General features: G+C 36.3%; 1 protein-coding gene across 3 annotated transcripts in view; it reads left to right on the top strand.

The window, feature by feature from the left end:
• Nucleotides 1-15962, top strand: part of STX18 (syntaxin 18) — a 69218-nt gene that overhangs the window by 25711 nt on the left and 27545 nt on the right. For all 3 annotated transcript variants that reach the window (XM_072862875.1, XM_072862877.1, XM_072862876.1), the window contains one exon: nucleotides 10413-10480. In XM_072862875.1, the coding sequence (XP_072718976.1) occupies nucleotides 10413-10480 (68 nt within the window). The remainder of the gene's footprint in view (nucleotides 1-10412; nucleotides 10481-15962) is intronic.

A 15962-nucleotide genomic window follows, 5' to 3' on the forward strand; every position in this document is an offset into this window, starting at 1 on the left:
CCTCACCTCAGTTTAGCCACAATTTTTGCTGTTATAAGGGCTAGTGGAGGGCTAATAAGGGCTATTTTTCCCCAGGGATGGAGGAGGGATTTTTTTGTTTGGTTCTGCTTCCTAGATGCTATAACAGAGGAATAGTAGCTTGCTCAGAAAAGCAGCAAGCAGTCCATTTGAAGTGAGGCAGCATGGAAGAAATCTGTGTGTCTAATTGAGAAACTTTGTCTAGATTTACCGAAGATGTGAATAGCCTCTATCAGTGCGTCACTCTGCATCAGCCACATAAGGACTTACAGTGACCAGGGCCTAAGTCAGGCCTTAGGACTTACAGTAAGTTCCTAAGATTTAGGGCAGATGATCCAGGTCTTGGGGTTTCCTGTTATGTGAGGGGGTTAAAAAAAAAAAAAAGAGGCCCTTTGTCTTAATTTTTCTGCCGATAGCATAAAGCACTTGAATGAAAATCTTAATGTGTACAGAATTAGCTTCTCTCCAGTATATTTATTTATTTGCTTTTGTGCCTGATGTGTACACGTTCCTTAGATAAGGAATCATAAACTTCTCACTTCTGACTGGGCATTTGCTTGGTCCAGTCCAGTATTTTAATGGGGGAGAAGCAGTTGGCATAAATGCTAGAGCAACCACTACAGTAGTGTTTCATCTGCGTAATGCAAATGAAGGTGTTGAAATATAATGAAAGGATTTTTGCACTAAGAACACTATTGTACCGATGATGAAAATCCAGAAAAATACTTGAACACTAAAACAGAACGGTGCTTGTCCCCCTGAATTGTATTTGACAGAGTGGTAGGATTTTGAGACAGAGTAAGTGCTGTGTCAGCTTGTGCTGCATCAGCGTAGAGGTGTAAATACACCGAAAATGTAGAACTCTGAATAAAAAGGGCCCGGCAGAGGAGCGTGGGACTGTGGTGCGCGCGAGGGAGGCTCTGGTCCGGCTGCGGCTTCAGCAGAGAGCACGCTGGCACAGCTGATGCCACAGGCTTAACTGCTCTGGTGCCCTGTGATGGCTTCTGCTGAAGCGGGTTCAATTTAGTCCCAAAGTGAAGCACATGCACATGTAACTCTCTCTGAATTGCACTGCAAAAACTTGGATTCTGAATTTCATATGATGGTCAGAGTAACCTTTTATGAGACTGGAAATCTCTTCATGTCGTGAAACATCTTTGAGTCAAGAAAACATAGTGCTAAATGAGTTCAGACTGTGAGAACAAGGGACAAGAAAAATATCTCTTACAGAAAGACACAAGCAAAGCTGAATGCAGTTACTGAAAGGTTGTAAATGGAGCGTTTTGAGCAGCAATGGTAAAGGCCAATTATTGTAAATATGTATTTTGACCAATTTACTTTTATCTCTCAACCGAAACATTCCCCACAATTGTTGTGGGGTTTATATTTTAGTCAATGAGGTTTTGGATGATTGTGTAAAAATGTAAATGTTAAAGCAAGTTATGATTAGAGTTGGACAATAAACAGCAAAAAGGGAAATAGTAAGTTCTATTAAAATCAGATGTTGCTTTTTTTTTTATTGAAAGTATTTGTTGCCACAGAGAATAAATGAAGACTGGTTACTAAAAACATTTAGCATGACATTATGTTTTAGAAAGCCTACTGCTAATTTTTTGTGGAGGTTGCCTCATGTTCCTGTTGACCCTCTACAGTCCATTTTCAGAATATTTAGGTGTGCTTCTGTACATGCAGGTATCAAACCAGTGTGTTCTCGCAAGACCTAAGAAAACAGTGACAAAATTAACACAGACCTCTTTATCTTAAATTCTACATGTATTGTAGTTTTCCTGGTTTCTGGTGCAGAACTGAAATTCAATGTTTATAAGTAATTATCCTACAAAATATTTCTTTTTCTGTATTTATAAATGCCTGAAATACAAAGCATTAAAATGGTTTTAAGAATAACTTCAATCTTGAAATAAATTCAATGGCTTCAAAATAATTTTTCTATACACTTGGAGTTTGCTGTAGGTACCATACACATTTTTAAAACATGCAGCAACCGCACCCCCAAATAGCACCCCAGTAAAACCTAAATCCAGTGATAATACTGAGTACTTGCAGTCTTGATTGTGGTCAATGGGGAACTGGAGCTTTCGAGCTCTTAGGTCTTAATTTTACTTTACTCTTATTAGAATAGTCTTGAATGAAAAATGGTTTGCAATTGTGTCGCAAAATTCAAAAAATAATATCTTCATCATGTACTTGACCAAATTTTATACCAACTCTGGATTATTTTTAAGGAAAGCATGGTAAGATGTGAGGCTTTTTGGCTGATAGGGATTTATTTACTATTAAATTTTCCACTTCGTATAAAAAATCAAAATAACCAAGTGCAGATCTAAAATGCACTTTAGAGGCTAAGTATTTCAAATATGAACAGACAGTAGCAAAAATCAATGAGACAATTTTTAAACCATAGGCAGTATTTATAGATATAAGTAAAGCAAGAATTAAGAAACAAAAAATATTTCCTTTAAAAGCAAGCTGGTTTTTTTCTTTACTGTGCAAGATGGGGCTTTTTCACTCTTCCCTTTTTGCCAGTTTGATATTAAGCAAAAGGAAGCATTTTCTGCTCCAGACCAGGCGTTAGGAAATTTGCTTTGCTTCTTACTGCAGTTTAGAGGTTTGTTAATGATCACCAAATAGTGCCTGTGGTATCCTGCAAATAGGTTTTATCTCCCATTATCCCACAATGGCTAATGCAAATTTTTGCAGTGATTCCTTCAAATTTTGATTTACTTTTACAAAAAAATATTGTGCTATTTTAAATTTGAAAAATACTGATATTACTACACATTTTATTTTTAAAATCTTTTTAAAGGTTTGTACCATCTTTATCTTAAAGAGTCAAAATGCCTCAGTCTTCATTTTCAAGGCTTTTAATTCAATTCGGTTTTGAATGTTCTTACTCCATGTACCATACACTTTTATTAATACAACACCCCCATTCTTGGTTATGTTAATTCCTTTGCTCCAAATGCAAGACTACTAATAAAATGCAGTTAAAATGTTGCCCTGCCCATTGCTGCTGCTGTAACATATATGCTGATGTAAAGCAGAAACTGAACAAAGTCACAATTTTCCCGAGATTAGAGGTAGCCAGGCTGGCTGTCTCCTCGCCTCCTGCAACCCGCTTCCAGCGCCGGGCCACCCCCACGCCACAGTTTAGATATTATTTGCTCTTTTGGGTTTCAGATTACGAGAGCAATTGATCTGTGTGACCTATTTTAGAAACTTCACGTTTGCTGGGGAAACCTAAACCAAATGTATCCCCTCAAGAGACAAATCAGCTGAAAACTGGCCAGTTGACATTTGGAAGCAGCCAGTGCTCCTCTTCAATGAATTCTGGTAGGACAGCACCACCTCATGGCATACTAATAAGTCACCATCCAAACCCCTTTAAATAACAGTTTTCACACTATTAAATTCAGAGCTGAAGCTTCAGCTCTGAATTTAATCCTTGGTTTAATTTAATTGGTTTAATCTTCATTGTGTGTCACTGTCTCGGGGAATTATATAATTTTGTCTTTTGAAGGTTCCAGTTTCTGAAATGTAGAACCCAGGTCATAGTATTTTAAAAACAAAATCTTGTCTGTTCTTAGGCAACATCCTGTAGGAGCCTGTGTGAATTCAATGGGCTGACAGTGCTTAAAATATAACCTAGAAGGAAGCTGTGTGGGACCTGGCCTTTCATGTGTTGTGTTTTTAAAATGTTCATAACTCTTCTAATCAAAGGTAGTTTGTAGTGGAAAACATGAAAATGACTCCATAGGAGTCATTTCTGCATCAAAACCTTTCTAACTAGTCTTTCCCAACTGTAATAGTCTAGGTAAGAGCCTAAGCTCTTAATTTTAAAATTTATTTCATATAAATTGGTTTTTTGTTTGTAGTATCTTTTCTGTTTGTATTTTAGTCCAGATTTCTGAAAATGCTTTCAGTACATGCACTAACCATGGAAAATTTCAACTTTTTTTTTTTTAATATGGTTTAGACATTGGAAACAATTTTGTTGTAATAAAAACAAGTGTACGTTCTTACACTTATTAGTGTATCTCCTCCTAGTACTAAGACTGTACTTTTTTTGGTCAGAAACATGCAGTCCCTGTACATCACCTAATGTCTTATTGAAATTCTTAATTTCTTCTGAAGTAGGCAGTGGATATGTTTGGGTTGACTGTATGTTTGGAATTGAAAACATGATAGGTGCCTATTAATATTATAATATTTTTTAATTTTTCTGCTCTTTGCAGAAGGCATTGTAGAATGTAGTCACCTTTTCATGAATCTGTAGATGGAATCTATTTAGGTAAGACATCTGAAGATCAGGCTTTTTGGACATATTGAAAAATTAAATGTAAAACTTTTTTTTTTTAATTTTTATGGTTAATAAGACACTTCCATCAGCAGTGCTTGTCAATGCTGCTGAATCAACAGTAAATGCCGTGTCTCATATGACTTGCAAGAGCCTTTCTATTATGATTTGGTTTTAAGTACTTTTAAAGTTTTCTTTAACAAAGTACATCTTTTAAAAATTCAGAATGGCAGTATACTGCGAAGTGTAACAGTCAATTTTATATGGTAGTAAATAGTTGCTTATTGTTCTGATGGAAGAGTAAACTTGATAAAATGCTATGTTTGTTCAATGAAAATGACTATTCAGTGCTGTCGAATTCTCCCTACAATATGTCACGGGAACCTACTCCAATCATTTTAATCGTAAACAATGCTGCTGCTTCTTGCATTGGGTTAAACGTATGCAAATTGGAACCTACTGTTTCATGAGTGATCAATTCTTTGTTGGGAGTGGAAAGAAATGTTGTATGTATTGCTAAGATACTGAAGGAAGCATAGTCAGCATCTTTGTTCTAAAGTATATGCATCTTTTGAAGATGCTGCATTGGAGGGAATGCTTTCCTGTTTCTCTTCTTGTTTAAAAATATAGCCTGCTCTAAAATCATAAGAAAAAATCTCTAAATAGACGAACATCTACCATTTCTAGCGAAGGCCCCAAGTATAAATAGAGCTGTGCATGCCACCTGTGGTAGCAGATGGTAGCCATTCACAGCTTCCTTTTGTGTTGGACCCGCATTATAGGCAATATTTGCTTTTATGTTTTAATAAGACCTGTTTAAAAAAATCTACAGTGGCAACAAAACACAGATATGTGTGTTAAAGAGGTAGTTTACAATGAAGATAAACTTTTTGAAGTGCAAACTGGAACCTGAAATAACTTAAAACAAGTTACATTAGAGGCTTTAGTGTGAATTTATAGAGTGGATTTTACTTGCATGATGCTGACACTTTTGTTGCCACCCAGTGGAAAACTGCTGCTGCTTCACTGTGGAGAATCAATTGTTTTATTATGATCAGAACTACCCTTGAGAGTTTTTAAATAACGCCTGGAGTTTCCAGCTTTGGTACCTGAGCTTAGGAGCTTGTCATTTCAAGTTTCTTAAGTTGTAACTAAATATACCTCCTTTCATGGCAGATGCGTCTTTTAGGAAGTTCCCTACTGGTGCTATCCAGCTTCTGCTTTCCCTTGTGCTGATACAGGTATTTGTGGAGCTAAAATGAAAGAAACCAATTCTTTATATTTGGTCTTAAACATTATTAACCCCCATTTCCAGAAGAGTAACTTTTAAAAAAGTAATTTCAGTGTTTTGGTGTGTGGTATTGACCCTCAAGGGAGTGCCAGTGGGAATGGGAAGAGAGGAGGGAGAGCCTGGACTTTCGTAAGCGGTCTTTGTTGTCAGAAAGAACATAACCCTCTGTATTCTGGTAGTGGACAGAAGCTCGAGAACATGCTGTTAGTATAATGATGTAAGTGATGTTGGCAGTAGTGGGAGGAAAGGTATTTTTTTCCCATGATTCTCATAAAAATGTTAGTTATATCTGGAAATTCAGTAGTGTTCTTCCCCATAAGGTAAGTTTCATCTTAATGTAGTGCAACAGTGCTGCAACTATGAAGGGCATTTCTCTAAGTCCTCCTATCCCTTCAGGGGAAAAAAAGGAAATAATTTCATTATTTCAGGGTTGAAGGAGAGGCTTATTTCTCTGCTCCAGACTTTCAGAGAAGAAGAAAGCCCATTTCCAGAGGCAGAGAATGGGAACCATGACAAGAGGCCAATACTCAGATGTGTTTGTGCTTCATCTTCAAATTGCTTTCATCTATCCTTTTGATGGCTGTGTCAACTGGTGGTATAATTGTTTTGAAAACAGGCATATACAGCAAATGGGAAGTTGTAGTTATGAAGGATGCGTAAATGGAGTGGAAAAAATTGATATGCTGAAATGCAAGTGGGATTTAAAATTGTTCTAGGTCTACTCAAAAGATTAGAGAAGACACAAAAAATTAGCCCAGAGGCAATAAAAAGCAGAGGGAGAGACAGACAGTGACTGGCCAGGAAAACTGTTGCAGAAGGGAAGAATTTGTAGAGATAAAGTCAAGTTTGGCAAAATTCACAATGAATTAAGTAATGGTATTAAAACCCCCTAAAGTTAAAATATTCTTTAGCTATGTAAATAAAAAGAGAATGAGGAAAAAAGTGGATTTGTCATGCAGCTGGAGTATAGATTAAGAATAGTTTAGGCATGGTCTCCAGACTAAATTAATAACGAAAAAGCCATGGACCAGCAGGGTAAAACTAAGATATGCACTGGGAAACAAAGCATGGAATTGGAAATTTATACAAAATCTCAGAATTTTAATGCACTCAAATTGTGGTTATCAGATAATCTCTGGGTTGAGTTCAGACACAGTGGATTTGAGAAATCCCAAGTTCTGAAGGCAGCTATTTTTAATGAAAATACCTTGAATTGAAGATGGTACCATTTGGTCAGAGGGAAGCAAATGTAATGCCTATAATTAAGTCAGCAGAGGCAAACTGATAATGGCATCAGCAGGGCCTGACCCAGAAGTGGTCCAGAATTCAGAAAAGATTTTAAGGGGAAAAAGATAAATAGAAACAAGATACAATGCAGTATAACTTCCTGTCTTCCTAAAAACAGGATGTGTCCAGCCAACTTGATGCTTCAAGAAAATCTGCTTTTCCTTCGTTAAGATGACCTGGTGTCTGATAAAGTGCCTGATAAAATGCTAATGGGAAGTCTAGAGGAGGTTGGCAGAGAAAATATTAACTCAATAAGATGAATAAGCAGAAGCAATGCTTCTGTATTGGAAGAAGTGTTGGGCTGAAGAGAGGTAGAGAGGTTAACAGTGGAATTACTTTTTGCATTCCCCAAAATAAGAACAGTACTAAACAAGATGAGTTTTTAAATCAATCCCAGAGTAAGATGGATGGGTAAAATTTACTGATGAGGGAATGCTGAGAGGAAGGGAGGAGCATGATACGTTACAGCAAGTGGTGAATGACTCTGGTGTCTGGAGTTGTGGGGAGAAGAAAGAAATTCAGCAGTAGAATATGTATTTAGCGAACAAAACAACAAAGAATAAGCTCGAAACTAGTCAATGAAAATGGTGGAAGAAAAGATACTTCCAGCTGAGTTACAAAGTAACTAACATCAGTGAATACCCTTCTAGTCATCTGCATTGCAAAAGGATGGATACAAACTGGAGCAAATGTAAAGGGAAATTATGGGTTAGGCAAATGCAGAACTGTCTTATGAGACGGAACTAAAAGCTTGGGGTTGTTTGTCTGGGGCTGTACAAGTTAGAGGGAGATAGGATTATTGACGATAAACTCAAACACACATGCAGGGAAGCAGAGCTTTTGAGGGAAAGGACTGCTTTGAAGCAAGAACAGATGGATAGAAGTTGGTAATCAGTAAACCTGGAGATTTGATGGTTCTTATGAATAAGAAGAGTAGTAGAATTCTAATAAAGCCATTCAGCTGGACTAGGGAGACGCTTTATTACCTTTAGGCTGGAGCTTGATAACTTTGTAAAGAGTGTATGGCGTGCCTCTGATAACGCCAGAATAATTGCAGGTTGATGACACTGGAGAGATCTTCAAGATTTATATTTGTATAATCAGGGATATTTTATGTCTGCAGAAGATTGTGTTGCACCAAAAAAAAAAAATATCTTTTTTTTTAAATAAAATTCACATTCCCTATTATTCTAGCAAGACCTTCTTTTTTGTAAAAATTTTTTAATTTTGTTGATATGGCAATGACAAATTGAATCCAAAACTATGCCAGCAGTACACGGTAAGAAAAGGCAAAAGAGAAATAGCAGCAGTGCAGGATCGCAGAAGATGCTGTTAGAATTTGAGGGAAAGTAGAACAAGAAGTCTCACTTCTGATGCAAATCTTGGGAACTAAGAGCTTGATGCGAGTATGGGCATAATGGTGTCATTCTAAATTCATGAAAATAGCTTTACAAATGAAGGAGAGGCAAAGTGGGGTCAGTGCAATTCAAACACACGATGACAATTTTAGCCTAAATAGAATGCTCTTTGTGACTAGATGAATTAATTACTGTAAGACAGTGTTCTTGCTTGTCATTCTGATTCTTTCTGCTTGTTAATCACTCCTAAATTGTAGCTATTGCAGTAATATTAAGATTTATTACTTAAAAAGTTTTGCTAATCTCTTTTCTAGTTTAGTGTTTGTTCACATATTAATGTAAATGTTTTGAAATGTGTTTCTTATTCTACATTTCTACTCTTTGTCCTCTGTACTACTTTCTTTCTGCCTATTAAGTATTATTGTTCTATTGAAGCACTGTATGACTGTTTTAAATGTTTTGCTTTCATAGACAAGCTTAATTTACCTATTCAGCAAATTTCATGACATACCGAGTCTGAGCTGAGAAGGAGATTAGTATACAAAAAATAAGTTCCAGTGGCAATGAGAAGGAACATCTGTAGAATGGTTTAGCTTATTCTTTGTGCCTCATTGATGTTGTAGTGATTTCAGTATTTCCCTTCTTATTGCTTATGACGGTGCTAAGACTTTAGGAAACTTCAGATCTACTGGAGGTACTAACAGAACTCAGTTTGCTATGGATGGGATGAAATTTCCCATCCTGTTAATCACATGGAAAACTTTAAACATGAAAACTGGGAAAATTCTTATCCAATATGATGAGTTGTAGTAAAAATGAAACAGCAAATAATAATAGGGAAGTGTATGCGTATTTATTTGCACAAGGAAACACTTATTTTTAGTTGTACAAATCACTGCGGTCTTACAAAGTACATTTTTTTTCCTTTTTACTTTTTTCAAAGAGCTGCTGGTCTTTTGGAAGAAATAACTGCAGGAATTAATCTTCTATTTATCCAAACTATTCTGTGTTCTTTCTCTGTGGTTTTTTGTTTGTTTAATTATAGGGAACATTTGCATGAAAATAGGATTTTAAGACTTGAACAGCTTCTGATGCTTTTTTCCCAGATACATGGAGTAAACCACATTTATTGTATTTGTAAACCAAAACAACTATTGTTTTGTAAAATTCCTTGCATGCTTTTTTACACTGAATTATTAATGAATATTTGAGAATATGCTTTAGAAAGGTTCCCCCTGCCTCCCCCTCAAAAATACATACCACTAATGTACATAATTCTCCCCCCTCTTCCTGCTCCCCATCATGTGTCCTTCAAGACCTGCCAAGGAAGTCATATTGGTAGTCATCTCATTTCTGTGGCCAATTAAACTTGATTTCTGTAGTTCCGCCATTCTCTAAGATAAGCAGCATCTTATGCTACACCAAATCTTTTAAATCGGACTAAAGTTTGCAAAAGTTCTTTCAGATTTTTTGGAGTGTTTTCATCTTTTCAAAGGATCTTTGTAAAGACTTTTATTAAAGAAAATCAAATGGATTTATAGCAAAATGTATCCACAGTGAAGTGGAAATCCAGAAACAGAAATTTGATAGGGATGTATGTTCTGGCAAAACTTAGCAATGATTATCAGATGATAGAGATACTGCTTTAGTTTGGGCACAAACTGGTCGCTCTATTAGAGCAAAAATAGATAGAAGAGGGACAGCACCTTGCTCTACAAATTCTAATAACTGAACTTGAATATTTATATCATGTCTCATCAGCAAAATGTTTAAAACTTTCTTGCGTGACCTTCTAAAATGAGTTTATTTTCTAAAATGTACATTAGGTTCTGGATTGCCAGTTTAGATAATGTTTTGTGTTGTTATTGTCATGCTTAATATTTTTAATGTTTAATATTGTAGTTATATTTAGTGTTTAGTAGTGTTTTGTTTATGTTTTTTGAATAGAAGACATGTATTTTGACTACTTTTGAGTTGTGCTTTCATACAACAGATCTTTTTTAGATTATTTTTATGTATTGACTGCTTGCAAAATGTGGACATTCTACTATAAAAGAGTAAATTTTATGATTCTGTTTAATTACAGAATAAATAACTTTACAAGTTCACGACTGAAGTTTAATTATGATTTCTATTAATTTAGATTTCTCATATTGGAAAGCTGAAAGATTTTCTTCTGCAACACAGAAAGGATTACATTAATGCTTACAGGTAAGCATGCATTGTGTTTAAATAGATTTATTTCCAGATTTATAAAGTGAACTGCTTAAAAATCTATAGTCATAATGACTAAAAACAAAATGCAGATTGCTTATTAATTGGCTTGCTGTAAGCTACTTAAGATGAAGAATGGTGCTGTCGCAAGAAGAAAATGGTCCTAAATAAAATGAGACTCAGAATTTGAAGATTTCTGGCTCTTAGAAGTGAGTTCTGAAACAGAACAACCTGGCAGTCCAAGTCCAACACCTTTTAAGGAACTGCAGAGCAGGTCTCTGAAGTGGTTCCTGAGACAGCAGAATACTGGATTCAGTGATCCAGGTTTTCCCTTTCACTCTATGACACTAAACCTACCTGTTATCACTAAGTATACAGTCAGTAGCATTAGCAGGTCCTGGAGGAGAATGGTGCGAACCCTTCAGACTTCAGACTCTGAAATGTGAGTTCCAGATGACGGACACTGTTGAGAACACAGCAGCACAGGATTTGCTTTTCTGTGACAAAAACCGTAGGCTTCAGTTCTGGTAGTCATCATGTGGAGAAAGTTTTGATTCTCTTCAGCCATTAGGAAACATTCAAAACTGCTGTATCTGCTTACTTGCTGATAGCTTTAGTAGTGGGATTTTTAGAAGATTAAAAAACAAGTTTACAGGTTGGTGTTAGTAAGAAAAAATAAGAGTGTCTTGTGATCTGCCGATTTAACATTCTTAATGAATTACTAAATCAAGTTATCCTGAGATCTAAATGTTACTGCAACTTGTATTTTTGGTGAACTGAGTACAAATAATCATATCATGTGAGACATGGAAAACTTGCTTTTTAATGAAACTCTTGTTACGTGCAAACTTAGCAGTCATATTAAAGGTTGCACAATATTTCATTGCAGAAATGGAAAATACTTAATAGGTGTCTCCACTTAACTAACTTTGCTGTTGTAAATAGAAGTATAACTGTTCCAGTTGAACTCGTCATCAGCTTATTTTATTTCATATTGTAGAAGTGGGTTTGTGACACACTTATGACTGCTATAAATATTTATTTGAAAAAAGTAGGTATACTCTGTGTGTCTTCACAGTGCAGACCCCACAACATCTAATTAATCATTCCTTTCCTTCCTTCTCAGTCTACGGGTATGTCTAAGATAAAAAAATGAACAGGGCAACATAACACACAGTGAATGCTGTCTTCTGGCGAAATACATTTGTGTGGGGAATAAGACTCGCTGAAACTGCCTGGCCTTCGTCACACTGTCATTTAAAGCGGGTTGATCTGCCACCCTGGTTATGCATAGGGAAAGAGGTGTTCTCCAGGGTTCTGCGACACCATTTTATTTTGAGATTTGTGGTTCAAAACCAAAACTTTTAAAATTCCAACCAGATGTAAAATTGGAAGAATGTACAGTGTGTGCAGTACAGAATGCATCCCAGTTGGGATGTTTTAAAGAACTGGGATGCACTCTTTGTAAAGAAGCCAATGAATTTCTACCAAGTAAAGTTTCCACTTTAAAGAGAACGTCAGCAAGTTGTTCTTCAGGTGGCAAAGGTGGATCATTGTGGCAATGCCCTTCTGGGGGGGGCGGGGGGGAGGAAGGGTGTGTGTAATATCACTTAAAACAACAAGATGGGGGTTTTTTTCACAGTCATCCAAGAAGCACACAACCCACTTGGTTGGGTTTTTTGGGGGGGGGGGCGGGGAGGAGAGGAGACATATATACAAATGAAACAGTGTAGGTAAGCTTTCCCTTTTAAAGCATCTTCTGAAACTTCACAGTTTCCTGTGTTGTATTTCTCCAGTCCCTCAACATAACTTTGCATGGGTGAGTCATGCAGTGTTGTGTGGGGTGAGTCAGCCCTGTCTGCATTCTGATTCTGCCACAACCCTGACTAAAGCTAAGCTGTTGCTGCAATCAAGGTAGAGAAGATGCAGTCTAAAGTCATCTCGAGTTGAAGACACCGAGTCCCAAGTCAATGTAATACCTTTCTCCAAAAGGCTTCACAGGTACCAAACAGGAGCGTTATCCAGACAGATATCCATCCCCCAGGAGAAGGCAATAGGAGCAGATGAGCCATCTGCTATTCCTTAGGCTTGGTCCATACTGGAAGAACAGTCTTTCTGAGAAACAACTTCCAGGCCCGAAAGGGTCTGTCACAGTAATAGCAATACTATACAATCAGTAGTATCAAAATGTGTCTCTAAGTAAGTTGTCGGAAGATTTCTGGCACTTTTTTTTGTCTCCCTGAGATTTTAAAAGCAGTATTTTGTTGTTTCAAAAATGAAACAAAAAAAGAAAGAAGATTTTGGCATGTTTTATAAGTGTAAGGCCATGAGAGCTATTTGGAGTCAGTGCTGATGAAAATGAAGCCCAGGGGTGTGGGTGTCAATTCTGTGTGCAAGGTGTATGAGGAACTGCTTTTCCAAGCAGCAAGCAGAAGTAATGTACAGCTACATGTTCCGACTAGCTCTCCACTTCTCAATTCCTGTTGGAATAGGTCATGAACAACACTAGGTGGAGCTACCAATTTAATACTGAAATAACTATTTTTACTATATGAAAACTTCATGTGAATGCATAAGCTGAGAAACTGCAAATAATTGCAGTAAGAGCAAACAGTCAGTAGCGGTTAAATTTTGGGTACTATTTGTATTTTATTAACAGTATTGTGCATAAAATTAAAGTGATAAGAGGAGTAAAAATTTGTCCAAGCTATTTTGGTTCCTAAAAGTTTTTTAATGTTCTTTTTGTAAACTCTCTTTTAACCGGTTATGGTAATTCTCAGTGATTTTCACACGTCCACACACCTCAGGTATTAACTAAGGAGAGGAAAAAAAGAAGTGTCATTTCCTCCAGATCTCATCTGTGATTGCAGTTGATCCTGTCCTTAATGGTCAAACTTAAAATAGATAGTCCTGTCAAATTCCATACTACATTGCTTATGCTGTTCTACTTTGTGGATGCAAAGAGGATCATAGCATCCATGCTGTCAGTCTCTCAGTCTTAGCAAATGCCTCACTCATTCAAGACAGCAATTTTAATAACTTTTCAATACTTAAGCTTTAGGGAAAATTTTTAAACAATTTAATACTAAAAGGCTGTGCTGGAATTTATGTAGGAGGTTTAATTTTGTTAATGAAATTTGACTACTCTGTATTTTGTCAATTCTGCTGTTTGTTTTTTCAATGATGGCATGATGTGTTGGTGAAATTCAGCTTTTGAGTTACCAAGTTGAATTCTTGTATGCCTTGTAAAACTTCTTCATGATGTGTTACGTCCAGGTCCTTGATTGCTTCTTTGACCTTACTTTTGCAGACTATAAATTCTTTATTAATAGTTTTTATTTTTGGCGTACATAAAATATCCTGCTACAGAGGGCATGTCTTTAATTCATTTTTAGAGGAAGATTTTTAACAATGCAAAAGACAACTGGAAAACAGGATAATTGAAACTTAAGGCCCTGAGCCATTTTACCAAACTTCAAATATTAACTGAAATACCTAAATTGAGTCCAGAAAGCTCAAGAATTAGTAATTGCTTATTCACCTTCTTTCTTCTTGATTTGACTGTTAGCTATAAAATACGTGAATGGCAAAACACATTAAACTGGTGATGCAGTGATCTAAGCTTACTGACTTACAAGCAATTTCATCTTTATCCTCTCCTGTTTATCAGGATTCATTTGCTTTCTCTTACACCTTGGTTTTCAGCTTTCTGTGATAAGGAACTTTTCTGTTTTGTCATTTTGCCTGTTTTATCCTGTCTACTGTGATTCTCTCTTCTGGATAGAACTTCTGAGAGCTTTAGCAGTACCAGAGATGTGGTATCATCTTCCACTGGCAGCATGAGTTACAATGGAAAGAAACTTGAAACTGGCCTGTTAGAAAACTCTGATTTAGAGGGACTCATAGAAGCTTCTCCCTCAAACTTCTCTCCAAATGTATGGTTATTTCTTGTCATTTGGATTAAAAATTGAGGGTTGTATTCATCTTAAAATCTGTGGCAATAATTGTGTGAAAACTTGGGCTTTCTCTACAACACACGTTTTAAGGAAAAAAAAGTAATTAAAACACTGAATGAGTAGCAAAGACTATGAGTGACTCATTATTATTGGTTACACCTACTAAGGGATGGACCAATAACTGTATGTACCATCCATTGCTTTTATTTAACATTAGAGCCTTGTCTTAAAGAAAAATAACTTAAGTAATTAAAATTATTTTTTTGCTGGCTTCATATACACATTTCAAACCTAACAAAGCCCTTTGGGTATCATACTCATGATCAGTGGACACATTCAGTGGCAGGGTATTTTATAAGAAATGTGTAGCTAAATCATGAGACATTGCATCATCACTGTTCCTGCTAATAGTAGCTGTCTCTGAGCTGTCACTTGTGATGTTGTTAACTGCAGTCTCTTTCCAAGAATCTTTGGAAAGAAGTGAAACTCAACAATCAAGAAATGCTTTAGGACATCTCAGAGTATGAAAATTAATTAGTTTCTGTTGGAAAATGCTCTGACAATACTTAAAACCAGCAATGGTAAACAGTATTTGGCTATTTGTTCGTATCTGTTTTATGGTTTATCTCAAGGACTTCCTCACCAGCTTTTTCAAGTAGGCTAATTAAGCTTCAGAGCAGTGTTTAGAAAGCGCATATGGGGTGTAGTCCTTGAGGCAATGTATAAGAAAAATAGCTAAGGACTTTGCTTAAAAAAGAACTGATTAACTTTTAAAAAAAGTTTACTTGATAATCAGAAAAGTAATTTTCAATCAATGAGTAAATAGGGTAAACACAAGACATTTATATATTAGAAAATTATCCCTGCTAAATTGTGATCTTTAAGGACTTTCCCAGCAATGTTGCATTATGCGTATCTTTAGTGAGTTAGTGATGAACAGTACCTTAAAAAAAACCCAAACAACCCCTTCCTGACTCTATGAAAGTCTGAATATCAGATTCTTATTCTTATCTTGTAAGTGATATGCTGATGAGGCTTTATTGACTTTAGTGGAATAATTTCTCATTTATGATGCCATAACAGAAAAATGAATAGTAGCTTTCCTTTTTTCAGTTCTGTAGAGAATTAGCTGTAAGGGTAGGTGGCTATTTCTTTCGTCTCCCTTTGGTCATAAACTGTTTCCAACAGAACAAGTTAATCATCCTTCCTGGAAAGGAGAAGGCAGGGACTCTTGGTTCCTGAAGATGTTAACAAGATGTGGGTGCTTTTTTATTTTTGCTTATTAAGCAAACTGTGATCATTCCCTTCAGATGAGGATTGTTACCTTCCCATTTTTAGTGTGTGACTGGTGTACATTCTTCCTCTCAGTCCATTTGCTGTTATGCATTCCTGCATTGCTTTCTACACTGTGCTGTGTGAGATCCTATCTTCAGTTTTTGGTAAATTGTCTAACGTTTCGTCTGTGAACAGCTTGTGCCTTTGCTTTTCATCATCGGCTCCTTCATGTTTTTGATCGTTGAACC

Source organism: Ciconia boyciana, chromosome 5 (genome assembly GCF_034638445.1).
Source record: "Ciconia boyciana chromosome 5, ASM3463844v1, whole genome shotgun sequence".
Classification (NCBI taxonomy): Eukaryota; Metazoa; Chordata; class Aves; order Ciconiiformes; family Ciconiidae; genus Ciconia; species Ciconia boyciana.